At 37.0% G+C, this 27458-nt stretch overlaps 1 protein-coding gene across 2 annotated transcripts; it reads left to right on the top strand.

Annotated features, from left to right (window-relative positions):
- Positions 1-256: 256 nt before the first annotated feature.
- On the top strand, positions 257-27458 carry IFIH1 (interferon induced with helicase C domain 1). Of its 2 annotated transcripts, none has more exons than XM_030454622.1 (16): positions 257-894; positions 2174-2330; positions 4534-4710; positions 9612-9692; positions 13105-13325; positions 14154-14364; positions 17436-17653; positions 19148-19264; positions 19773-19896; positions 19988-20221; positions 22265-22521; positions 23892-24041; positions 24712-24873; positions 25207-25397; positions 26736-26826; positions 26934-27458. In XM_030454622.1, the coding sequence occupies exons 1-16, from the start codon at positions 418-420 to the stop codon at positions 27114-27116; spliced, it is 3051 nt and encodes a 1016-aa protein (XP_030310482.1). In that variant the 5' UTR covers positions 257-417; the 3' UTR covers positions 27117-27458. The 2 variants fall into 2 exon arrangements, with proteins under 2 accessions (XP_030310482.1, XP_030310481.1); XM_030454621.1 differs by having other exon boundaries at positions 26733-26826; positions 26934-27132.

Raw genomic sequence — 27458 nt, 5'->3', positions numbered from 1 at the left:
TCTCTGATGCCCTTTTGTGAGATTATATTCTGCAAAAAAGCACATTCTGCAGATAACGATTATGAACCCCTCGGATAACCTGGGGTTTAAAAAAAAGCCACCAGTGACACGCCCTAGGAACTCCTGAGCTGCAAGGACACAACTTCAGGTGATGTTTGTTTTCCTAGTCACGGTTTGCTTTCTAAAAGACATTCCGAGTGTTTCCCCACCCTCGTACTTGCAGGCGTCTCCAGTCGGTCCCTGCCCTTACACAACCGGCCCGTAAACGAAACCGAAACCGGAGCCAGTACCGGGTTAAAGCGGAGGCGCGGGGCGGAGAACGCGCTGCTCGCTCACCCCCTGCCCGACATCCGCCGCCAGACACCCTCGGCTACCCCCGCAGGGACCGACCCCCCCGGCGCTCCAGAGGCAGCGGAGATGTCCCGTAGTTCCGGGCCGGCGGCAACGGCTGAGGAGTGCCAGGACGAGCGCTTCCTCTACATGATCTCCTGCTTCAGGCCGCGGATCAAGCAGGTTATCCGGGTGCAGCCGGTGCTGGACCACCTTCTCTCCCTGAGCACAGAGGAGAAGGAGAAGGTGCGGGCGGCCGCCCTGCAGCGGGGCGAGGTGGAGGGTGCGGAGGAACTGCTGCGGGCCGTGGAGCGGGGGCCCCGCGGGTGCGGGTGGTTCCACGAGTTTCTGCAGGCGCTGGAGCACGCTGGCTGCAGCTTGGCCGCCTGCTATGTGAATCCGAGCCTCAGCCACCTCCCCTCGCCGGCCCAGGAGGCTGACCACGACCTCTGCGTGCACTTGGTGCAGCTGCTCCACGCCACGTTGGTGGATAAAATGCAGACCATCCAAGTGGCCGAGAAGTGTCTGCAGATGGGCATATTCCATGATGAGGATCTGGATCGGGTAAGTGACCCGGGTGCTGGGCAGTGCCACAAGAGGTTGGGCACTCCCAGGAGCTGTGGGGCAGATAGTAAGCCACAACTAGAAGTGGCAGTGTAAGTGCAAAAATGAAAGGGCAGTACTGAAACTCGGGCCAAAAGAGAAACGATGCTCCAAGTCCTTGCCATGAAGAGCCCAAAACAGAATACAGTATAAGGTTTAGCCTCACCAGCACCAAGTACAGGAGAAAACTGCCTCCCTAGTCCTGATGACAACACTGTTTCTCATGCAGGCCAGGATGCTGTTGGCCTTCTTGGCCACCTGGAAACACTGCTGGCTCTTGTTTTGCTGGCTGTCAACAAACATCCCCAGGTCCTTTGCTGTCATTGAGTAACAGTCTTTTCCATGTCCTGCATGACCAGGTTTCCAGTTTCTTTATGGAGAGGGCCTGCATTTTCCCTAGTTTCATCTTATTTCTGACTTCCCTGTAGAAACTTGCCTTGTTGCCCATGACATCCCTGGCCAGATTCAATTTGCTCTGTGCTAATCTGATTCCCGGCTTCTCTGAAAACTTCTCTGTACTACTCCCAGGTTACCTCTCCCTGCTTCCACCCTCTGTAGCCCTTGATTTTACATCTATGTTCAAGAGCTCCTTGCTCATCCAGGAAGGCCTCCTGGCATTCCTTCCTTCCTTCCCTTCCTGCCTTCCCTTTTGTTGGGACACATTGCTCTTGGGCATGGAGGTGGTGATCCTTGTATATGGAGCAGCTTTCCTAGGCTCCTCTCCCCTCCAGAGCTTTGTTCCATGCCATCCTATTGTATCTTTAAATAGGAACTGAGATGATGAAGTCAGTATAAGGGAAATATTTGATTTTATGTATGGGGTCTTGTTACAGATTAAGTCTGAGATCTGGTAAACTGTATGCTATCAATTCTCTTTAATCAAGGTTAGCTATTACCTAACACAGGGGCAACAGCAATTATTATTCCATAACAACAATAACAATAACAATAATAACAATAATATAGTTATTATAACCATTATCCAGTAGTACCAGTCTCTCAGTTACATTTCAGGTCTCAGAAATTTTATATATCCCACCAAAAAACATACAGAATAAACATGAGGTTGGATAAAGCTGTAATAAATCTCTTCTGATGAGTGTCAGGCCTGCTCTATACTGAATTTTTAAGTGTATTTTAATGAAGACAGGGAAATGCTTTTGTACCTGTATTTCTCCTACTAACTTCCCTGAACCATCTGAAAAATCTCTCAAGGTAATTTTTTTCTCATTTTCACCAGATCCACACTGTTACTGACAATTGTGGGAACAGAGATGGTGCAAGAGAGCTACTGAGAAGAATAGTGCAGAAGAAAGATTGGTTCTCTCCTTTTTTGAGTGCTCTCCGTGAAACCCAACATGGACACCTTGCAGATGATTTAAGTGGAAACCCAGGAGGTAATCATCTCACTTCACTAATACTAATGTTTGTTTTTTAATACTTCTTTTTTATACCATTACTTGGGAAACAGTGATACTAACCATACTGATTTTGCCATGAAACTGAGATTAATGATTTAACTTGTCTGGGGATTTAAAAATCAAGATATGTAAGAGCTAATTCAATAGTTTCATAAATGTTAAAAATCCTTATTAAGCAGTATCAGAATTCAACAATACATATGTATTTGTTATTAAATTGAATCTTTACCATTGTTTGCCAATGTGATGTTTCTATTATAATAAGTTCTAAAAATATTCTGAAGATTAATTTGAACAAACAAAATAAATCTTATCTAGATTTCTCCTTCAACAGAAGGATTAGTGTCTCCTAATGCTTTACAAATATATGTGCATTTTAAAGTATACTGCAGTATGTCTCCTTGGGGATAAGACATTCTGAAGTCTCTAGACTTTGTTAAAAATTTATTATAAATAGTAGAATAAACTAGTAGAGAGATGATTTACAAAAATTAAACTAAAAGATATATAGAGTTTCAGCTACTTCTTTTTATTTCTGTACATTAACTATGATATTATAATCTATCTCAGAGCTCCTCTGGATTCTAAAATAAGATAAAGGAAGCAGCCCCCAAGTACTCTATCCCTCATTTTTTATAGGACTTCACATATGTTTTTTTAAGATTTTTGAGACTAACGTTTTTTAACAGATTTCCTATTTAGCAGCTACAGCCTTCTCACTGAAGGAGCTCACCAGAACTATGTCTCTCTACTTTTAGTTTCTGTTTATGGAACAATGGATTAAGATTGGGATAAGAGGGGCATGAAGGTGTCACTTCCAGTTGAGGACAGCAATCATCCTGTCTTCCACCAGACACAGACAAGCTGCTGCCATATTTGAACAGTTCAAAGGTGGCTGAGTGTTCCAGCCTGCAGGACAACACTAAACAAGTTAGAGTCTCAGAAGATAGTTCTGAGTGAAAGGCAGATGCTGGGAATTGCTCAGCAGCTGCTGTGTGCAGATTTTCATTTTGTGTTGCAGTTTTGTCAGGCTTAAATTATGGTCTTTGTTACTTTGCTGTCAGTAAGGTAAACAAAGTAATAAATATTTATCAATTATGCAAATTATTAAATATTTTTCTTTTTTTTTCAATTGTTTCCAAATTTTGCATTTATGAATTTTCAGTGTAGTGCAGACAATAAGGGCAAAAATTAAGTCTGACTCAATTGTTTGATGCAATACTGAACGAATGCTTTTTTTTTTTTAATAGTTCCTCAGGAATCATGGGCAATGCAGGTCCTAAAAGAAATTGTAGAGATGAATACATAAAGCTTAAATTGTGTTGCTTTTACATAAGAAATTGTCACTGTACACAGTTCTGTACATGTATAGATATGTTAACTGTATAGGTCTTAGACCAGAAACACAAGAACAGCTTCATTGAGTATATTGAAAGAAGAGTGGTGCTACATTTTCTCACTTCAGGTTGATCCCCAACCTGATCCCCAGTCTGTTCCAGTAGAACACATTAGTGGACACCTACACAGAGAAATGGAGAACTTTCTAAAAATAAATCTTTACATAAATCTACTAATTTACTTACATTTAATTTCTAACTGCAGATTAATTTAGTTCCAAATCTAGAAAACATTGTAATGCAGTCCGATGCATTTTGTGTAAAAAATGTTTATCACTTACTGAACAGCATTTTTTGCCTTTGGAGCATCCCTGGTTCTAGATGAGTCTAATATAAAAATAAAAGTATAGAGAAGCCAAAGAGCAATTATTTCTGTCTTTGAAGTAAGACAAAGAAATTGAAGGAGTGAAGACATTCTGTGAAAGCTCTCTCAGGTGTCCTGTTATGTGGACAAGTTTTGAAGTCTTATTAGAAGATACATCCATTTATGAACTCACAGAACCTATGGAATTGAGAAGGTAGGAAATGTGGTCTAGTCTACAAATTTAATTTTCAGATTTTTATAGTGACTGCAAATATTTGAGATTTATGACTAACAGCTTTATTAATAAATGTGTATAAAAACACCAGCATTCCAAACTATAAAGTTTAAGTCAAGACCAAGACCATATGTTATACAATTATGTGGATGACAAATACAGGTTAGTTCTTTGTTTTCTGTTCTCTAGGCTAAAAGAAATTAAATATTTTATAGTGGTGTGAAATTTCTATTTATTTTCTAGGAACAGAGAATAGACAAAATGGGGTGAAGAAGAGTTCAAATGAAGAAACAGAGACTACATGCCAACCAGAATATGCCATGGTGGAAGATTTGAAACAGCAAGAAAATGTGAAAGATAATTGCAGCAGTGAAAACAGTGAACTGGGAATACCTATTGAAAAGAATTCTGTATTTTCAGGTATGTCTAGTAACTGGTATTTCGTGCTGGTACACGTTAAACTTTAGTAACTACAAGTAACTGAGGAAACATTCTTGGTGTGTTGGACCCCATCTTGCTCAAAAATTCAGGAACATGTATTGTCAAGGTGAATCAAATGAATGGAAAAAGTAAACCTTGATTTCTTTTTAATCAGTGAATTCCACTTCTTCCTATAAATTAACTGCAGTAACAATTTGAAGGTCAGATCTGCAGATGTGTTCACTTCAGTTCAAAAAGGTGCTCTAGGACAAAGTTGTGTTGTCATACTTCAATTAATTAATATGAACATATGATATGGTTCATATCTTACCTGAAACAATAAGAGCTGGTTCAGGAACTAATTTGCTAGCACAATACAGAATGTCTTGGGAGGACATGGCCAAAAAGTCTGTAGCACACCATGCGTAGCCTTCATGTAGACATATTTTGGTTGCAGTGATGATGGTTTGTTTACTATGGGCTGCTTGATTTTCTTATAACTGAGCAAATTTAATGATCTTCCTTTCTTCTTAAGCAGCACTTTTAGCAACTATGTATTATTTCTTAATGTACTGTGTGCCTAAATTAGTAATTTTCACATGTATTTAATATTGTTAATTTAAAATATTAATATTATTAAATGATTACCTCATTTCAGACCTATTCATGGTACATTTATGACATCCAATCAAAACATTAGGTTTACACTGACAACTCTTCTCAGTGTTGACAAAGCAAAAGGAATATTTCTGTACCACTATAACTGCAGCTGTATAAAGAAATCTTTCTAGAAGATTGGCAATTTTGTATTTGAAAACATTTTTTGAGTTTGGTAAGTCCTTTAGTGCTGTCCAGCAAGTAATTTTACTGTTTATTTTGAGTATTTGTATTTTCCATGCAGCAAACAACTTTTGTCACCTACTTTTTATGTTCAAAGTACATCTTAGTACATTTTTACAAAATTGTTGTAGCCTGTTGTTCATGCGAATATGTGCCTTGGGAATTGATTATGATCAACAGCAATTACCAGCAACAATTTCCAGACATAGTTAGGAACCAATGGCTCAAACATATGCTGTATGGTTAAAGAACCATTCATACACGTTACAAGTTCCAGTGGAGCTCAGACAATAGCTAAAGCTGAGATAAATCCTGCCTGAAATTATTTTAGTGGGCTCACTCAGCCAACGGAGTAAGACAACTAAGGATGCTCTTTTTTATCAAACATGAGTGAATAAATAAATTGGCTCTGAAAACTGCAGCCTTTCAAGTGTGCAACAGTAGGAGCCTATTTCTCATTTAGGGTGACACAACAGCATATCATAGCAAGTAGTAAATTATTGACTACAGCAAAAATTTTCAGCTTGCTTTTCCTGGATTAGAACATAATTTGGCAGTATAAAGAGGAGTTGCCAAATATTTAAAATGATTTGGTATAGATAAGACTGAGTTACCCTCATTCTTACTTAGGGTCCTTTCAGGGCAGAGCTGAGCCTTTTTAATTGTAGCCTCACTGAGAGGAGGTTTTAATTGCTGCTAGCCTGAACTTTACCCTGAGCCTTGTGAGGTTGAGGGCTACAGATAACTAGATCCATCAACTATTACCGAGCCTGCCACAAGCTAATTTTATCCTGAAATTATGGTCTGCACTGACATGAAAAGGCAGTGGATATTAGCAGTTCATGCAGCTGAGCAGATCTTTAGAGAGAAATGGTGTAAAGGTTGTACTTACTGAATGAATTTTGGCAGTGTGGTTCAGATTGACTGCAGGCTGGTGTGGACTGGCTTCCTGCAATTGACTGAAATGCCTCTCATTTGGCTTCAGCTGACAGGAGTTTATTCTGATTCCTTGGTGGATGAGGGGAAGGCTGTGGATGTGGTCTACCTGGACTTCAGCAAAGCGTTTGACACCGTCTCCCACAGCATCCTCCTGAAAAAGCTGGCAGCCCGCAGCTTCAACAGGAGCACCCTGTGCTGGGTTAGGAACTGGTTGGAGGGCCGGGCCCAGAGAGTGGTGCTGAACGGGGCTGCATCCAGTTGGCAGCTGGTCACTACTGGTGTCCCCCAGGGATCAGTGTTGCGCCCAGTTCTGTTCAATATCTTTAATGATGATTTAGATTAGGGGATTGAGTCCATCATCAGCAAATTCGCAGACGACACTAAGCTGAGGGGGAGTGTCGATCAACTGGAAGGCAGGAGGGCTCTGCAGAGGGACCTGGACAGACTAGAGAGTTGGGCTGATTCCAACAGGATGAGGTTTAACACGGCCAAGTGCCGGGTCCTGCACTTTGGCCACAACAACCCCATGCAGCGCTACAGGCTGGGGACAGGGTGGCTAGAGAGCAGCCAGACAGAAAGGGACCTGGGAGTCTGGATTGACAGGAAGCTGAACATGAGCCAGCAGTGTGCCCAGGTGGCCAAGAAGGCCAATGGCATCCTGGCCTGTATCCGGAACAGCGTCACCAGCAGGTCCAAGGAAGTGATTCTGCCCCTGTACTCAGCGCTGGTGAGGCCACACCTCGAGTACTGTGTCCAGTTCTGGGCCCCCCAGTTCAGGAAGGATATCGAGGTCCTGGAGCAGGTCCAAAGGAGGGCAACCAGGCTGGTGAAGGGACTCGAGCACAGACCCTATGAGGAGAGGCTGAGGGAGCTGGAGCTGTTCAGCCTAAAGAAGAGGCGGCTCAGGGGAGACCTCATCGCTCTCTACAACTCCCTGAAAGGAGGCTGTAGCCAGGTGGGGGTTGGGCTCTTTTGCCAGACGACTTTCAACAAGACAAGAGGACATGGTCTTAAGTTGTGCCAGGGGAAGTTCAGGTTAGATATTAGAAAGAATTTCTTTACGGAGAGAGTGATCAAGCATTGGAATTGGCTGCCCACTGAAGTGGTGGATTCTCCTTCCCTGGAGATATTTAAAAAGAGACTGGATTTGGCACTCAGTGCCATGGTCTAGCAACCGCAACGGTGGTTCAAGGGTTGGACTCGATGATCTCTGAGGTCCCTTCCAACCCAGCCAATTCTATGATTCTATGATTTATGCATGGCATTGCCTTGACCCAGGCAAGGTGCAGAACCTTGCACTTGTTGAACTTCATGCAGTTTGCACAAGCTCACTTCTTGAGCCTGTCAGGGTGCCTCTGGATGGCTTCCCTTCCCTCCATCGTGTTGACTTCACCACACCATTTGGTGTCATCAGCCAACTTGCTCACAGTGACATAATGTAGCACAGGGCAGGAGATAAATACTTTTTTAATTAATATTGCTTCGATACAGGTTTTTTTTCATTGCATTCTGTTGTCTTTATACTTATTGGCCAGTGCAAAGTGACTGAAAATCTTTTTGTGGAATACACTGCCATACATTGTGCAAGTAGCACTGTAAGGAAGACTAGTGAAAGTGGTGAAAGTAGCTGTTAGAATATAAGCTCTTTCAACTTCATTGCTTTGGAAAGGTTTACTGGGGTTTTTTTATATTTTTAAAATAGTTCAAGAAAGTTTACAGTTGAAAAAGGAGAACATTATTTGAGTGACCTTTCATTGGAAAATGAGTATTTTGCATTTCACTTCACCACTGATGTTTTCTCTTAAGAGAGTATTTTCCAATTATAAGTCAGATAATTATGTATAAAATAGTTTGTGAATGCATGTTCTGTGCTGCATATTCGTCTTCCAGTAGGTCATTTTATATGGGAGGCCACACAGAATATATACATAGAATTTTAATTTTGTCCTCTTCCCTGTCCATTTGGATTCCTAGAAAGTGAAAATAAAAGATCACAGTGTCATTTTCATAGTTGGAATTCTCACGAATGCTACTTAATTGTTTGTAAATGTCTTTGAACATGGGTTATAAAAGGTGAGGTTTTCTTTTTTCGGGACACTGAATGATGTATTTTAATGTGTGTGCTATTATAATAAGGAAATTTTATATAAATTAGGCTTCTGCTGTGAATATATTTTTAAGAGATTTTCTGTGGATTGCATTGATTTCTAGGAGACTAGGCTTTTCATTCAGGTGCTTATAGTGTTTAGTGCCCTTGGTCCTCATGATTTCCTACAGATTGTGGTGGTTCATAGTTGGATCAGATACTGAGGTCTGTATGGAGTAAATCACAAAAACTCTAGGACAGCAAGACAAATGTTTGCATCACTTTTTTAGGGTTATGTAAGAAAAGCTAAAAACTATTTAAACAGCTACCTGACTTCTTGTGGTAGCTAAGGTAGCTTAATTTCTGTTTGTTATTCTGTGAAATTGCAGTTTTGTTTCTGTCGTTCAAGGTGAGCAAAACTTGCATAAAAAGAAGTCAAAGCTTCATATTTTTATTGAATGCGGACTAGGCTTGATTTCCACCTCAACAAGATTTTGTAGTGTATATTTCATTCCTAAGACACTATCTTCAGTTCTAAATTCTCTTTCATAGCTCCTGTTTTGCTTTATGAATTAGTAGTTGGGGACAATATGGATATGGTCCATAGTGGGATATTGACTGGAAGAAACTATGAAAAGCCTGATAGGACACAGGTTCACGAGATAACTAAGCAAAACATGATGGGACACTGGCTAATTAAGCAAAACTGAGTCAATGCTATTATTCTGACAGATTTCTTATGCACACTGAGCTCAGTTGCAGTGTTCCACAGGGAAGCTGAAAGAGCAGGGGGAAGTTGTTAGCAGATGATTTTTCCATAAGAACTATGAATCTCTTTAGATACTAACAGGACTGGGTTTTGGAAAAACTAGCTGTATGAATTACTCTTGTAACTGGAAAAAACAGCCGGTGTAATACATCGATTGTCCAGCAGAGGGAGAGCTTAACATTAGAATATCTGTTGTCAACAATACGATGTTGCTATTTATATTTCGTAGCAAATATACTGTATGCTACATTTGTGTTTTGCATTTAGAGTCGGATATCTCCATAGGAGATGAAAGTGTCAGTAACTTGGATGAAAACCTGGGACAAAGCTGCATAACCAGTGATTCAGGTATGTTTCCCTTCATTATTTAGCAATTGCAAAATAAGATATGGAGGGTAAGTACTCTGTGAATGGGCTGAAAGAAAAATCAGTGGAGATCTTACACTATGAACTCTAGCTCACAGTTTTTAGATGTCAGACTTCCTTTTATTTTTGTTGTGAAACAGATGCCATTTTTTGTGAGTCTGGACTTATGTTCCAGCCCCGAAAGAATTGATTTTCTTCGATCATTTGAGTAGGTCTCTAAGACATCATCATAATACAAAACGGGCAGTGATGCCAAATGATAGACTCACAGATGCTGGAAGGAACTTGCAGAATTCATCAGATGCAATCACCTGTAAAGAAACTCATAATGCTTCCCTATACATGTGCTTTGTTTGTGCCTGGCCTCTGCATAGGGTAAGTGCAAAGGAACAGGACATGCTTTGGAGTCATCTAAGAGGGAGGAGAAGCCTTTTCAAGGTACCTGCAGAACAGCAATGGAAGTCTGCTTTGGTCCTAAATAATTTAGTAGTTCCTAATCAATGGAGCTTACTATCTGAAGACCTTTGCAAATCTCACATTTAACAATATATGCAAGTTATATATATAGTTTCAAATTAAATATTGGACTGTGTTTCATTAATACTTTGCATCCTGATATGAACTTGCGATGTGTATACTCTGAGCCCAAAAAAACACATTCCAAGTTTTTTTCTTCTTTTTAATCTTAGACCTCAGACAGAACAAATTTGCAACTGTTCACTATGGTGAACAGCCTGTGTTTCCCACACAAAATTCAAGACAAACCATTTACCTTTTGGAATCTACCCTCTACTAAGTTTGTGGTGGGACTTTGTCTTGTGCAAGGTCTAGAAACAATTTAGGTACCTTACAGGCCAGCTCTGCCTAATAAAGCAAGTATTAGATTAGTAAAGTCAATGTAAATGTTTTGTGCCTGCAAAGTGCTTACTAGAAATGCTTTTAAAATAGTTTCAAGGTTTCTAAATATTAAAATCCATGTATTCTGTAAGTACATGGAAAATTCAGGGTATCTCAGATCTAAATTGCTGCCATATAGCTAGGGCTTTAGCCTATGTATTCTGAAGAATATGCTTTGCACTTCTGTATCTACTGAAGTGACTCATCAGTCATACTGTATTTTTTCCCTCAGTGTGTCACAGGAAATGTCTGGTCACCAAAACTTCCCTATTCTGTGCACAGCTCCACTTTGTCAGTTGGTCAGGCTGATACAGGCTACTGGTATATGGCAGCACATATACATGTATATCCTGGTCCTTTAAGATTCCTGAAAAATCTCCCATAAAGTAAATTGTGCATTTGCTATGTCCAACATAAAAACTATGCCAAACATAAAAAATTAAATCACTACAATTGTGTGAAGGATGCAGAATAGATTTTTTTTTCCCCCAGTGTTTCCTTGCTATCCATTCTTTCTATGTGAGGACTGTAAAAGTAACTAATTAAAATGTTTCTAAAAACATTCATGATTTCTAGTCATGCCTAGTAAACTCAGTGAGAGCAACTGTAAGAAGAAAAGCTAAGGAGATGCAGATGGACTTTGTGATATTTATAGATTCTATAATTTGAAATTTTACAGTTGTAGTAACACAGATGTTTGGATAGTGTCTTAATTCACAGACCTGATTTGGATTTTAATGCAAAGAATCGTGGATTTAATCACAGTTTTCTGTGCAAGGATCATTTTAAATTTAGGAAAATTAAGAAATTTTTTTAAAATGGTAGAACTTAGACAACAGAGGATTATTTATGTTTCTTTCAGCCTAGAGCAGCAATACATTTGAGGCTTGTATGATGGTAGACAACTTCTCTGAAGTTGTGTTGTGCATGATGAAAATTCTTTAATGGAATCATATCCTGTGAAGAGGTACTTGAATTAGCCTCTATCTAAACAGGGCTGAGGAAGCTTGGTGAGAGCTAAGTTAAATATTTTTTAGGCCTGAACAGTTAATTGAGGATGCTAAGGAACTGAAATTTAACGAAACAGATGGGTGATAAAGTGCTAGTTTCAATGTGATTGAACTATTGAATTTATCCAACCAGAAAGCAAACAACATTCTTTCTCAAAAGAGAGTAGCACAAGTCAGGTAAGTGACAGCAAGTACTCTCTGGTCTGAATTTCCCTGCGATCCAGGTACTACTGCACTCACACTAAAAGGCAAAACAAGCAAAAAACACTTAAGAATGGCATTCAGATGTTTCCATCAGCAGCATTTTATCAAGCTTCATTACTTTTTGTTAGTTTAATTTTATTTAATGGAATCGAGGGTACTAGAAAAATACACTTATTTTGTGTGCAATGTATCAGTGATAATAAAATCCTCATGATTCTTCATTTAATGGTGTCATCAGGAAATACAAGTGTAGGGTTTTTTCCTTCAATTTTATTCTAGGAGAATGAATTTGTGCCTTTTCTTCATTGACAACAGTCAATTTTAGTCTAGTAAAATGAATTTTTGCTTTTTCTTCACTGAAGACAATCAGTTCTTGGAGGCTGATTTAGACATATCTGTATCAGGAAAAAAGGCCCTTTTGGGTTCTCCATTCAAACAAATCCTTCTCATATTAATATATATAATTTCTGACTCCCTAATTATATGTAAACTCAAGAGGCTTGATATGGTTTTCTTACTGCTTGAAATAATACAATGGCATTTTTCCACTTCTAACTTTTGAACATTGTTTGTTTCACCTGTAAGCCATACACCTGAACTCTCTGCCATTGGACTTTATATGATAGATGGAAGGTTTTGGCTTTCAGGCTTTTTAGGGAACAGCTCAATTGCATTATGTATGAGTCAGTCTGGAAGCAGCGCAGTCTACCTTGAAAAGGAGTGACACATTCTGCAGTTAGCTCTGTCTTGTATGGGCAATTGAATTTTCTTATCTGTTTGAGCTTTATACTTTAACTCCCTTCAATCATTTTTAAGTGGTCCCTATCTCTTTCTTTCTATGGCTCCATCCTTTTTTTTCACCCTCTTCATTTAAAAAGGTAGCTTTCTTGCAACCAAATGAATTTCAGTACTGATTAAAGAGAACGTCACATAAGATTGGCTGGATTAGAAATACTACAGCACTGAACACAACCTTTGTTGGTCCCAGTGCTACTGAACTGTATCATTTGAATTCATACACAGTTATAGTTATGTCAGCAAAGATTGGTGGACATACTCTGGCTTATTCCACTTACCCTGGTTGGTGACTGGAGATAAGCAGTTCTGATCCAGAGTTGCACAGGTCCACAGAGCAGCAATGCCTATGCTAATGTGCCTTGTATCTATTTATTAAAAAGGTGCTTCTGATAGTAAATTAATGTTTTTCCCTTTGACGTTCATTTAATATTCTGATAAATGCTCTATGCCTCATGTTAGATACTTACATTTCTTTGGATCCTTAGATGAAGATGAAGTGGAGAGCAGAGCTTCACCTAAGCCAGATCTGATCCTGAGAGATTACCAGATGGAAGTTGCAAAGCCAGCACTGAATGGGGAGAATATTATAATATGTCTACCTACAGGCAGTGGTAAAACCAGAGTGGCTGTTTACATTACCAAAGATCACTTGGATAAAAAGAAAAGGGCCTCAGAGCCTGGAAAAGTTATAGTACTTGTTAATAAGGTATGTTGGTCCAATTTTTTTAAAAAGAGTGTTTTTCAAGCCTCATGCACTGTTAAAATAGAACTTGCAAAATTATTATACGCACATTTCTTAGCTTATCCAGATGTAGCTATGTTTAAAGGCATAAAGGTCTTGACTGTCATCTCCATTGCACCAACATCATGAGATGCAAGGGTGAATGACTTTAGTTTACCTTAGTGAAAGTGCAAATTTATATGTGCCCTAATAACCACATTTTTAGAAAAAGTGCAATTTCATGTTAGAATAAAAAGGACCAAGATCATATTTTAAAAGTATTTTTCACATTCTGTGTTTGGATCCACCTGAGCCTCACAGTAGGTAGGGATTATCCTGTTGGATTTTCTGATAATAATCTGTAATTTTTACAGTTTGATTTAGCATATGTAATATAAAGTAATATAAATTAAGCATCTATTTTAATATTAAAATACAGAAATACATTTAAGAATTTCATTAAAAGAATAAAAGATATCCACATCCTCCTGTAAGGATTAAATTGGAAGCAGGTTATAAGCTCATCTAAAGAGACAGGGCATGCATGGCTTATTCATTCTTTCTAAGGCACAAAATTCTTGGGGTAAAATAGTTTTACTAGAGGGGTGGGATTGGGGTTTTTAGTTCTTGGCTTTGTGTGTTTGTTGGATCTTTTTTAATCCTACCCTGCAGAAAATAAGGGGATGTTTGCTTTTAAAAAAAAGTATATTTTGCACAAAGTGTATGTTCATCTAAAAACATTTCTGGCAAACAGGCATGTATTTTTAATCCTATGTATGTTCTGGATTAAATTCTTTGGGAATGTTTATTCAGGTACCATTGGTAGAACAGCATTTACAAACGGAGTTTAAACCATTCCTGAAGCCGTGGTATCGGGTTATTGGTCTAAGTGGTGATTCTCAGCTGAAAATCTCATTCCCTGAAGTTGTCAGAAGAAATGATGTCATAATTAGTACAGCACAAATCCTAGAGAATTCACTGTTAAATGCAGAAGAAGAAGATGAAGAAGGTGTCCACTTATCAGGCAAGTTTTTTATTCTGAATTATATATAGAAGGGCTAAAATACATCTCACTTCTGGAGTATATGAGAGTAAAATGTGACACATTCAGTAGTTAATATTTTTTAATTTGTCTGGTTTTATAAATGTAATCTGTAGTCTGAGAGTCAAAACCACATCTTAGTTTAAAAGCAAGTAGTTTTTCTAAGCCAGATTAGACTCTTACAGATCATTTGTACTAAATATTTGTTATGTTTCCTATTTAATCTAGCTCAAATAAAACTTCATGCAAATGCAGCCATACTGGTTCTACTTTACAGATTTGATAGAACATTAAGTTATATCACATAGAAGTCACAAATAGGATGAGAAAAAAATGATAAAGATTCAAATATAGTTGGGAGTTTCTGAATATATTAGAATACAAGATAAAAGCCAATCTGATATGAAAGACGTATGCTTTAAACTGTTATCATTTTGGATGGATACCATAGATATATGGTTACTTATAACTGTATCTCTCTGAGGTTGGCAGGATACAATGGTCTCTTAGAAAAGATGAAGGAAGTTGAAGTAAACAGAAGATGAGATGAAGTAAAATTATTTGCTCAGAACACTAAAGTAGAAAAGAGTTATGGGAGATCAGAAAGGAAGTGGTATTATCTGCAAGTGACATACAAATAGTGTAAAAGCCCAGGAGTTCAGCTCCAGGCTCTGGACTGCAGTGACCCTTCTCTGTGAGATATCAAATTCTCCCTCTATCTGCATGCAGTTAACTCTTTTTCAGATGGGACAAATGTAGCTGAGGGGAGAGCTATAATATTCAAAATAATAGATCTGACATAAAGATACTTGTCTAGATGCTACAGAAGAAGCAGAGAAACCTGAGAGGTCAAGTCTGTGTCTATCAGTGCCTAGTGCTGACTGGAGTAGTACTAGATCCAAACTAGCTCCTGCAGGGTGTCTTGGGTATCTCAGAATTGCCTCCTCACTTTCCAAATGCCTTTTTATTAGTGCAGGGAGTACTAGGGATTTTCTTCATTTCTATTTCACCTAAGTTATTAAACCTTCCCAAATCTGAATCGCTTGGGAATGCTGTAGAGAGGCACCTAACAGTTCTACAGGAAGTGTTGAACTGATTAGAATTGGGCTGACTCCCAACCAGCTTGTGTAATGAAGTGCTTTTTGAATAAGTTTCACACCTTGCACTGTGTCCTTCTTGAGGAGGTGTATTTCTTCCAGAACTAAGGTGGTCCTGCAAACAGGGCTGTGTTTCATTGCTATTACACCTGTGTTAATAAGTTCGGCTGCACTGAAGCCAAGCAAGCCTGAACAGAGCCAACACCATTTTTATGGCTATGACTTGCAGCCTATATATAACATCCTAATTAGTTATAAGTGTTTTATTCCTCATTTCTGTTCATACTTTTCTCATCTGTTCTCACAAAGGTCTGCACTACATGTAACATGGAATTCCAGTCTCAGGGAAATGAAGGAGACTCTCTTAATTGCATCTTACCAAATGTTTACTCCCTTTACAAAGGGCTGAAGTCACTGTGTCAAATTTATAAAAGTTGTGCTGCACTTGCTTAGTAGAAGCACTTCTTTCTTTTGGGTTAGGCTCTTCCTGAGCGATTATAAGAATGTACATTTCAGAGATGAGGGTAAAAATCAAAGGGAGAAATTTCATGTTGGCAAAATAATGGAGAAAATGCCAGCACTGATTCTGCAGTCTCTCAATATGTAGAAATATTAGAAATAAATAGAAATTTAGGTTCGAAACTACATCAGTCCAGTCGAAACAGGCTTCCTAAACCACTTGTGTGAAGATGATCAGATTTTTCCCAGTGACATGGAACAATAGTTTGCTTTCCTAGCTGTGGTCTTTAAAAAAAAATTTTCTTCTTTCTGTCTTCCTTTCTTTAGATTCTTCAAAGACCAAGTAACACAATATTTTCTCCAGGAAAAAGGCCAAGTGTGAATGTTTTAGCTGTTTTTTATTTCTTCTGATACCTGTTGAAACTCATTTGTACTGATGCAACAGTTTGAGCACACTAATGTGTAAACAAGACCATGGGAATTGTTTGATTAAAAAAAAAAAAAAAAAGAAAAGAAAAAGAAAAGGAAATGAAAAAGTTTATCTTATAATTTCAGTGATCTGCTTTACAGTCATTTCTACAAACCTGTAGTGAGCAATGTTGAATTAGAGAGTTATTGGCCAGCTAGAGGAAGTGTGGGGTCTCCAGAAACCAGTTCTGCTGTTAGAGAACAAATGTGCATGAGTCTTTCAAATCAGAGCCTTAAAATACATGTCACTGGCTGCATATACAGGAAGATTGAAGAGATGTTTTCTGTATTTGTGAGAAAATTAAAACCGACAAAATTAATCTTAATTTTCCCTATCAAATAGTACTTGTTGCATATAAGTATGGCCTGACTAAAGAGCACATAATACCTGCCTGAATCTTCATCAGTTTCCTCTGCTAAAGAGAGATTATTGGTAGTGCTCCGACCATCTGTTTGTTCTTTCAAATGGCACATCCATAAAGTAATATAAATCCTTTAATTGGACAGGAATAGGGAGGAAATTTCTGTGTTGCTATAAAATGGAAGCATATTTTAATCAGGAAAGGCATTTCTAAAATGCCTGAAAGGCTTATAACATCATGTGTGTCTTGTCATAAATAGTATGTAGCATTTTCAGATACAATTATGAATATAAAAGATAAGACTGAGTTGAACTATAATAGGTTCTTACCACTGGTTATTAAAATTATGTCTCTGAAATTCTTTATACTATCAGACTTTGGTTTTGCAAAAATGTAAGTACATTTTACATTACATGAATTGTAAAACTACTTGACACATCAGGACTGCAGCAAAGATTCCAAAGTCCCTTAAATATACAGTTACCATCCATGCCTTCCTGCAGCAATGCAAATTTCCTAATAAATTATGGCATGAGCAAACTTACAGGTTCTCTTCAACAGTGTTGCTATCTGCAAGAAGATTTAGTCACACAAATTCTACATATGAAGGAAAACTAACCATTTTAGGATTGATGGTTTTTGTTTGTTTGTTTGTTTGTTTTTCCAGATTTTTCACTCATCATTATTGATGAGTGTCATCATACTCAAAAGGAAGGTGTCTACAACAATATAATGAGACGTTACTTAAAAGAAAAGATGATGAACAGGAAGCTGGCGAAAGAAAACAAACCACTGATCCCTCAGCCTCAGATTCTGGGACTTACAGCTTCCCCTGGCGTAGGAAGTGCAAAATCCTACTCAAAAGCTGAAGAACATATTCTGAAAGTAAATAGCTCTCATACTGTTGCAGACTATCAAAGGGATATTTTCTCGTTCAAGCAAAACTCACAAAGTCAGTGTTAGGCTACAGATGTATAATCTGATTATTTTTTTCAAGTGTAAATGGGAGTCTAGCTCATAGACATTCAGCAAATTGACCCACTATAAATTGATGGAAATCCATGTACAAATAAAGTTTACTTAACAGGGAAGTAGGTTTACTGAAAAATGAAGTAAGATATCCTCACTTGAGAAAACTGAAGATCAGAAGCAGAAAAGCCACAAAATAGGGAGATTTTATAGTTAATAGTTAATAAAAATCTTACTTGTCCATTAGAATTTACTGTGTATTCTGAAATCCTAGAGATATCATAGTGTTTATTATCTGTATTTATAGAGATACAATGCTGGGCTTTTCTGTAGATTCAGGAAAGTGAAAAATCAAGTTGAACAAGCTTAAACAAGCAGAAACTGTGAGATACCGGTATCATACAAATGTTTTTCTTTACAGCAGTTAGAGTTACTCATTGTGAGAAGTGTATTGTGCAGTTGCATAATTTCTATATATAAAGAAATTTCTCTTTTACTTCAAATTGAATGCATTCACATTAGTAATACAAAAGTAAAACTCATGACTAGCAAATTGCACAACAGCAGAATGTGATGCTGAATAGGTGAGGTCTGCAAGAATCTTTTATGATGTATTGAAGTAGATAGAATTGCAAGATATTTTGAGATAAAAGCTTTCTGGCAATGCAAAAGCAGACAACTGCTATTCATCAGCTCTGAAATCTTAATTACAGGATTGTGGGTCTTGTATTTCAAGAAATGTAGACCAAATATGCAAGCTCAATTAAAGAACTACTGCTGAAGACATTAAAAATGTTGCCTGCCAGACCTCCTTTCCTGTTTTCTCTGCTCATTAGAATTCTAACATTTTCCCTTATTACTTTTGTGACAGAAATATAAATATTTTCTTCTCAGAAGAGATCAGAAGTAGAGAAGTCCAGTTCAATCATGCAGTTAGCCCATAAATTTTCTGTCTTTTCCTGTTCCAAGCAAGATATTTTCAAATTATTTTTTACTCTCATGATCACATCTTACAACCATCTCTTACTTTTATGATCACTCCCCACCATTTATTTTATTATTTTTTTCTTCACTATTGGTTTTGTTGTTTCATGCTCCAAAATCTATTCTTTCAAGGTATTGATGGTGTATTTTCCTTTTCAAAATACCCATTTCACACCATGATCTGCAAGTTTTCTCGTGTGTGCAAGGATCACTTCTGATCTAAAATGTCACTTGTTCTGCTTATCTCAAATGCTTCTCAAAGACTTGACCTTTCTTGTGCTGATAGTGTCTGTATCTTGTTTTAGTAGGAAAAAGTAAAGTTATGTAAAACCCAGTATCTAAATGAGAAGCTCTGTTGGGTTAATTCAGTTTTCACGTGGAACACCTCATTAATTTTAGAAGAAATAATATTTTGTTTTCTTCCAGATCTGTGCCAATCTTGATGCATGTAGAATCATGACTGTTGAAGAGCACAGCTCCCAGCTGAAGAGTCAGGTGAAGGAACCATATAAGAAAACTGTGGTTGCAGATGACAAAAGAAGGGTATGTGTTTTCAAACAATTCCATGTTGAAGTTAAATGGCCTATTAAAAGTGTGTTGTATGCGTATGGTATCAAAAGCCTCTGGCTAATGCAAAAATAGATTTATTGTGATCCCTAGTGCTAATTTGAATATGTGTGCATTTACTGCTGCTTTCTGCATTTACTGCTGCATTACACAATACACTTCTGCATTTCTGCATTTGCTGCATTTACTGCTCTATGGAAAAGCATTAGTAAAGTCAAATGGCCCGAATTTTTACTTACCTGAGATATATAATTTTGAGGTATCTGGTATCTTCTGAACTGTAGTTGAAATGTTTGTATTATAGTTATAATTGTAATGGATTACATTGTATTCACACTAACTATTCATTTCCGTAGTTCTAAACACACTTAGCAACCTTACTTGGATCTTATTTTCAGGTTTATCATTTTTTAAAAAAATTACTCAGTGTGGTACTAGACAATATTTTTGTTGTCAGAAGATGCTTACATTTTTTTATTTCTAGGATCCATTCAGAGAGAGAATTACTGAGATTATGACAGCCATTCAAAACTATTGCCAACTTTATCCAAAATCTGAGTTTGGAACTCAGCCATATGAACAGTGGGTGATTAGAGAAGAGAGAAAAGGTAACCGCATAGAAAAAGTATCCCAACTTTGCATTTTTTTTGTTTATTCTATACACAGACATGGGGTTTTTATTTTCTTGTTCACTTTTAGCTGCAAAAGAAGAAAAACGCAAGGAACGTGTCTGTGCAGAACACTTGAAGAAATATAACGATGCTCTCCAGATAAATGACACCATCCGAATGGTGGATGCCTACAATCACCTGAACAACTTTTACAAGGAGGAGAAAAGTAAGAAGACAGTAAGGAGTGATGATGATGATGATGATGCACCAGCAGTGTCAAAACAGGATGAAACAGATACATTTTTAATAGGTTTATTTCATGGTAAGTTTGAAATACACTGTGATATTTAGTATTTGAAAGCAGTAGATTATACACTAACATGATTTGCATGGGCCGATTAATTATTACATCCTAGAGAGTGCCATGTTCTTAATTATGCAGTATCCAGATGTCCCAGTTCATGCAGTATGAAATACATTAAACAGCACCATAGTGTGATTATGTCCCAGTTTGTAGTAGAATTTCATCAGTGTTGGCCCAAAGGCACTTTCTTTTTGGTTACAGTAAGTAAATAGTATTCATTGCTTTTCTCCAGTGAAATGTCCCTCAGGACACTGATACATACATAAAATGTGTATTGCAGTAGATGCTCTTGAGGGATAAAATTTGAGCAAATGAAATACAAAAGTGATGAGCTTTTAACCAAACCTTTCTAGCAAAGTTAGTTTATATACTACGAGACAGGAGTGATGACTGAGTAGGTTTTAAGTAAAGAGCTAGTAGTGAGAGAATTAAACAGCAGATTAAATTGCAAAGACCAAAATTTCATGCCTTTTTTCAGATCATTCACCTTTGCACTAGGATTCATTCAGTCCTTGACACATCAATATTTTTTGTGAGTTTTTTTTCCATTGATTGCATTTATGACGTGGAAGAGGTTAGACAGATCTGCTCCTTTTGCCTATGGCTTCTGAACAATGCAAAAGAAAATAGATTTTACTGCAGTGTGTACCCTAACTTCATGTATCCTGTGAACTAAAAACTTAGATTGCTATCATTGAGAAATTCAGGAAGTGTTAAAAAAACTTTTTAAAAAATAGATTAATTTTGTTTTCATAATGGGTTTTAGTGACTCTTCATACTTGTCTTTATTGCCTCCTTATTTAGAATTTCAGTATTGAGCTGTTGCTGAAATCTAAAAAGCAAAGCTAACTAAAAAAATGAAAGAGTTTTCTAGATTACTTTAATTTCCACAGGTAAATGAAGTTCAAAGAACCTGAAGTGAAGAATAAATTATATTCCAGTTTGTTTTGATTTTACCACTGAAGGAGCCAGGAGTTATGGAAAAAAATCTGAAATTTCTCTTTCTAGCTTCTTAGAGCTGAGTTCATCTTTGGGTGATAACTCACTGCAGCCCTTAGTGTAGGTTTTAGTTAGGGATTGAAATTATGGGAGTTTGTTACATCTATCTATGTATATGTATGTATACACACACGCTGTATGTATATGCGTGATTACATTCTAAAATACAGATAAGACTGTAGACAGAAAGCTACTACCTAGGTGTTGTGGTAGTTAGTGATACATTTACTCCCGTTGCATTGGACAAGGTGGAGTTCAAGAATCTGCGTGGAGTGGTGACATCAGAGTGACCCCAGGCCCCCCTTTTACAGTGCTTTTGCTGTGTTTGCATTATCATTAGTGATGTAGGCTTTTAAATATTAGACACTTTTAAAAATCTAGAGCATTTGAGAAGGCCTCCATGGTCATGGTCAATAGTGCCTGTCAAAGAGAGTAATTCATTTAACATGTCACTGAGTTGTCTTTAAAAGCTGCAGTACCATTAACTGCATCCTGGTGTGTATTACATTACGTTTCTAGTGAGGATTCCTATTTTAATGAATATCCAAAGGACAATTTATGTACAAATTTATAAAAATTATATTAGCTCTGAGGGCTATGAATATTAATCTGTGTCTCCTTGTAAAACTTTTTTTCCATTATTTTAAAACTAATTTGCAAATATTATAAGCTGTGATTTGACTCTTTAATATAATACACTTAACTCTACCTTTTCTGATGTATAAGAAGAGGGTTTTTTTCATTTGCTTATTCCTACCATGAACTATAAACAAAGCATATCTTAAAAAGTTAGTGGTGATTTACTCTGGCTGATTGATATGTTTTTAATTAATATAAACTCAAAAAATAATTGGTATCCCACAGCTCTTCAAACTGGATGTGAATTAGCCGTGCTGGGAGAATAAAAGCTGCTCTTTGCTTTGGGTTGTTGTTTGTTTTTTTTTTTAGAGCTGTTATTTTACATGATTACTTTTTCTTAATCTTCATCTGCTATTTTTAAAGCAAAAAAGAAACAGCTAAAAGAGTTGACTAGAAAGCCAGAATATGAAAATGAGAAGCTAATACAGTTGCGAAACACTTTAATGGAGGAGTTCACGAAGACCGACGAACCTAGAGGAATTATTTTTACAAAGACTCGTCTGAGTGCCTTTGCTCTATTCCAGTGGATTAAGGATAACCCAAAATTTGAAGAAGTGGGAATTAAGCCCCATTACCTTATTGGTGCTGGACATAACAGTGAAACAAAACCCATGACTCAGGTATAGAACTATTGCACTACAGCATTAGAATCTTTTATATGATTTAATAAAACAGTACTAGAATGGACTCAAATTTGGAGCCTAGTGTTCTGACCAGCATCTTACCTTCATAAGCAGCAGGATAGGTGCACAACAATGTCAGAATAATTTTATCTTCACAAGAAACAAGCTTTTTTGGTTTTAAATTCTATGGCAATAGAAGTAACAGGCAGACATTTCCTTGAGGAGTACATAGTCAAAGGAGACACAAGTTGTGGTGAGGCGCAGGAAGAAAAAGTGAACAAAATGGCAGTAGCAAAATTACAATAGTTAAATGAGTTTATGCTTATTGGAACAACAGTAATTCAAATTATATTTTAGTTGCTGAATTGAAAAATAAAATTATAATGTTGATTATGTCTGGCTTCTTCTGATATTCTTAATCAATTTATATGCATGTTTCACACTGACGCATAATCACTGAAAAAGAATTTACTAAAATTTGCAATGAAAATTTCACAGTCAGTCATTCAAGAGTCCGCCTCGTACCATTGTGGTGACTTTAATTTCAAGATATAAATCAACAGAGAAATGTTGTATATAAACATTCAAAGTACTTCAGTATCCTAAAACCTCTCTTTAAAAAAATTGCCACTTCAGCACTTAAGCAAATATGGAGTGGTGTGTTGCTGGGCAGAATCCCATTTCCTTCATCTCCTCTCAGTTTCCAAAAAAAATTAGAAATTTTTCTCCCAAAAATTTTCTTAAGTTTGATGAAAATTTGGTATTTAATTTGTGCACCACATTGGGCAAACAAAACAAAACTTCTACACAAGCTTGTTGGAAATACCCTGCTAATTCACAAGTCCATGTATTGGATGCTTTATTTTTGAAGTGTATCATTCCTGTGCTTTTTGTGCTCTCCAGATCACAAAATTTATGGTCCTCATTTGTTATGGAGAATTTTAAGTGCTTTGGAACTTGATTTGAAAGTGCTGAAGTATATATTTAAGATGAAAGTACTTAAGTAGTAGAAATCCAGAACCTCTGAATAACTACTTAAAGAACTTGAAAATGATAGAGCAACTATTATCAAAATTTCGAGCACCTATGAAATGGGCTACCAAGTTCCAAGCTGAGCTACCTACAGACGATTGGTTTCTGCTCCCTCCTCCCTCAAAGTAGGTGCTGAACACCTATTATATTCAATAGGAACTCCTTGTGATCTGGAAGGATGCTTAAACACAGCTGTGGAAGGCACTTGATGTTTGGCACACTGCTCTGAAATGACTGGACTGTAATTCCTTAAACCTCTTAATTAGAAGAAACTGATGATACAAACTAAAACTGAAAGTGGATATGATATTTTAATTTTTATTTTTAATTTACAGAATGAGCAAAGAGAGGTTATTGATAAATTCCGAGGTGGAAATGTAAATCTACTTATTGCTACAACTGTAGCTGAGGAGGGCCTAGACATCAAAGAGTGTAACATCGTTATTCGCTACGGCCTCGTCACCAATGAAATTGCTATGATGCAGGTATGATTTTACTGCACATGTAACTTATTTTTAGAGATGCTTTTCTTTTGGAATATGCACATGGTGAACCACATACATGAACTTCAGAGAGAATTTTAAATATTTACATGCTAAATCGAAAATTAGCTTGCAACAGGATTACTTTCCTGTTGCCATCCTCAGTTTGCCTGCAATATAAAATTTGCCTCCATATGTAGTAGGGTAACACCTAAAGCTCTACACAAACAGAAAGCTCTTGTAATAGAAAAGTTATGAGAGTATGATCAGCAGTCTGGTTGCTATAAAAGACATTTGTACCACCAACAGCTAAAAGTATAAAATTGCATATCAGAATATCAGTTTGTTCATGTTTCACTTAATTTGTGAACACAAATACTTATATATATAATGCTTATATATATAATATTTAAATGCATGGTTATTTTTGTGTAACAAAATAGAGTTTATGGTTTGCAAAATATTGTGCTAATGAAAGAATCTCCAGAATGTTATTTTCACAGTATGTGTTATTCACTGATTCTTTATCTGTCTGAGTTAAGTGGAAAAAATGCTCTGTGGGGACATTGTGTATGCAATAGTACATGTCTTCCATTACAAAACTAGGAAAAAATGTTGTGCAGTGTTGTAGGGAACACTGTGCTGTTTATGTTGTATTCCTTGCAAACTGTAGGCTCGTGGTCGAGCTCGAGCTGATGAGAGTACCTATGCACTTGTGGCTTCAAGTGGCTCACGAGCTATTGAACGTGAAGATGTTAATATTTTCCGTGAGCAAATGATGTATAAAGCCATTCAGCGCATCCAGAAGATGCCTCAGGAAGAGTATTTAAATAAGGTATTTACTGCCACTCTGGCTTTTCCCTTTAAAGAAAATTATTCATATTGTAAGAAACACATCCTGTTTAGAGTCTGCTTAAGGGAGGAATACTTAAAATAATATTAGTTACTGCCTATGGCCTTGAATTTTTCAGCCACTATTTGTTTATGGTTTGAATTTTCTGTGCCTTTAGAAAAGTCTGCTTTTCTTTTGGTAAGGGGGGATACACACAAGTCAAGAAAACTGACTAGAAGTTGTGTTGTCAAGTGAACTCAGTAAAATAACTGTAAAAGAAAACTATATATGTTAGAGCACCAGAATGTTACAGTGCTCTTACTGGTCTGTTTCTAGATTCAGGATTTCCAGTTGCAAAGTATAGTGGAAAAAAAAATGAAGGCAAAAAGAGATCAGCACAAGACATACAAGAAAAACCCTTCACTAATAACATTCCTTTGCAAAAATTGCCACAAGCTGATATGTTCTGGAGAAGACATACAAGTTATTGAAAATATGCATCATGTCAGTGTGAAAAAAGATTTCCAGTGAGTATTTATGAACTGTTTTATCTCTTTCAGGCAGAAATAGATCTTCTTTTCTGCAGGCCATTACTTGGCCTGTAACCCTTCAGGTCTTGTGAAATAAAAAAAGATTAGTCCAATATTCTCAAGTCCTAGACTGTATGAAGTTAATGAGTTTGAAAAAAAATACTTGTTTTTACCCCAGATTTCAAGGTGACCAGAATTTGAAACCTTGGAAAAAGATACAGGTCTTGTGGTAATATTAACTAGGTCACTTATTATATAATATGGTATGTATTCCGTGGTGTAACTGTAACCTAAGATCAATACCAGTTATCCACATACTTATGCTGCTAACAGACCCAGGATAAGAGTTTGACTCAAGCAAAGCATATTGACCAGCTGTGCATTGACAATTGTGTATTTAGAGGATGTGCATACTCATGATCCACCACTTTTCTTTCTTCCTATGTTCTTGCCCCTGCTTATCTCCATTGCAAGAGATGCCATCAAGTTCAGTAAATTTTTATCTTAAACTGTGTTTAACTTTTCAATGCTATGACGACAGGACGTAAACTTCTCTTCCCACTCATAATGGAAATTAAAAGAGCAGAAAAATGTTTTAATTCAACCTGGATTTGTAATGGGTATTGTACATTACAGATCAGTCATGCTTTGCTAATTACATGGCAGACACAACCGAGTTACATCCCTCCAAAGTTCTTGGTTCTTTGAGACATATCTCTGGTACAATTTGTGAAGACTTTGCAGAGTTTAAGGAGAAATCAATAAAGTCAATTCAAACTACAGGGTAATAATTTGTATAACCCCTCAGCACAGGCTAGTAGTAACCCTGGAGATCAAGTATTTCCTAAACTAAACCATGTAAGAATGCACATTCTGCAGCTCTGGGTAGGCAGAACTAAATGATTCTGTTAAGGGGAAAAGTTGAACTAGACAGTAAAAAGAAAACCTCTAACTTTCAGGTGGCATTACTTTGGCAGCTCCATGGCATCTGAAAAAAACAAGCAAGATCTATCCCCAGTAATTACAGAGAGCCTGCTGTTCCTGTTTTAAGATGTGGGAAAAGATGCAGCTCATAAACTGTTACAAAAGGAGACATGGAATACAGTTGTATTTCCCCATGGTTTGGGAGCATGACATATTTCTCCATTTTCTCCAACTCCTGAACGTGCAGAACAGCCAGAGAGTTTTCAAGCTTTTAGGTTTTTTATATGATTTCAACAATGGTAGTCATTGGATGTTTAAGGATTTATGTATCATTGCATGACATCAATGCATTGTATCAATGCATTGCATGCATTATATTCTAATACAGGCTTTCTGACTGTCTTTCAGAAGTCTTTACCATACAAGAGAAAATAAGACACTGCAAGATAAGGATGCTGATTACCTGACAAATGGGGAAATTATATGCAGAGATTGTGGACAAGTGAGAAACAAATTATTTTCATACTTTTATGTTATTGTTGTCTGTATTTATTTCTGTTAAATGATCTTGTCCATTTTATCTGAAATGTAATTTTTTTCTAATTTCAGGCTTGGGGAAATTTGATGGTTCACCGAGGTCTTGACCTGCCTTGTCTAAAGATCAAAAATTTTGTAGTTGTGTTTGAAGACAAGAAAACAACAAAGCATATTTTTAAGAAATGGCGAGAACTTCCCATCACATTCCTGAGTTTTGATTATGCAGCTCATTGTCCTTCAGAATATGAAGACTGAGGACTCAGAACAAAGGTTTTTTCAATAAATTAATGATTAACCTATGCCAACTGTGATAGTGATTTTCTGAATGTAAAAATACCATAATGTGTCTCTGTACTTATCTCACTGACAGATTTTTTTCGCTCCTCTACTTTCAAGTATGATACTGGAGTGTAGACAGGACAGTGCTGATTTAACAGTCAGCTTTGCCAATTCAGGATAAAGTGGTGTGTTTAATGGCATGGACATGTAAAAACTTCAGTAGCCTCAGGTAAAATTTCCAAGGTACATCATAGCTGAAAAGTATATGCTAGCAAAAAAGAATCTAACTGTGGCTAGATCTATAATTGCTCTACATTT

Source organism: Calypte anna, chromosome 7, assembly GCF_003957555.1.
Source record: "Calypte anna isolate BGI_N300 chromosome 7, bCalAnn1_v1.p, whole genome shotgun sequence".
Classification (NCBI taxonomy): Eukaryota; Metazoa; Chordata; class Aves; order Apodiformes; family Trochilidae; genus Calypte; species Calypte anna.
The sequence above is the reverse complement of the archived record's forward strand: the minus strand, read 5'-3'. Positions and strand labels throughout refer to the sequence as shown.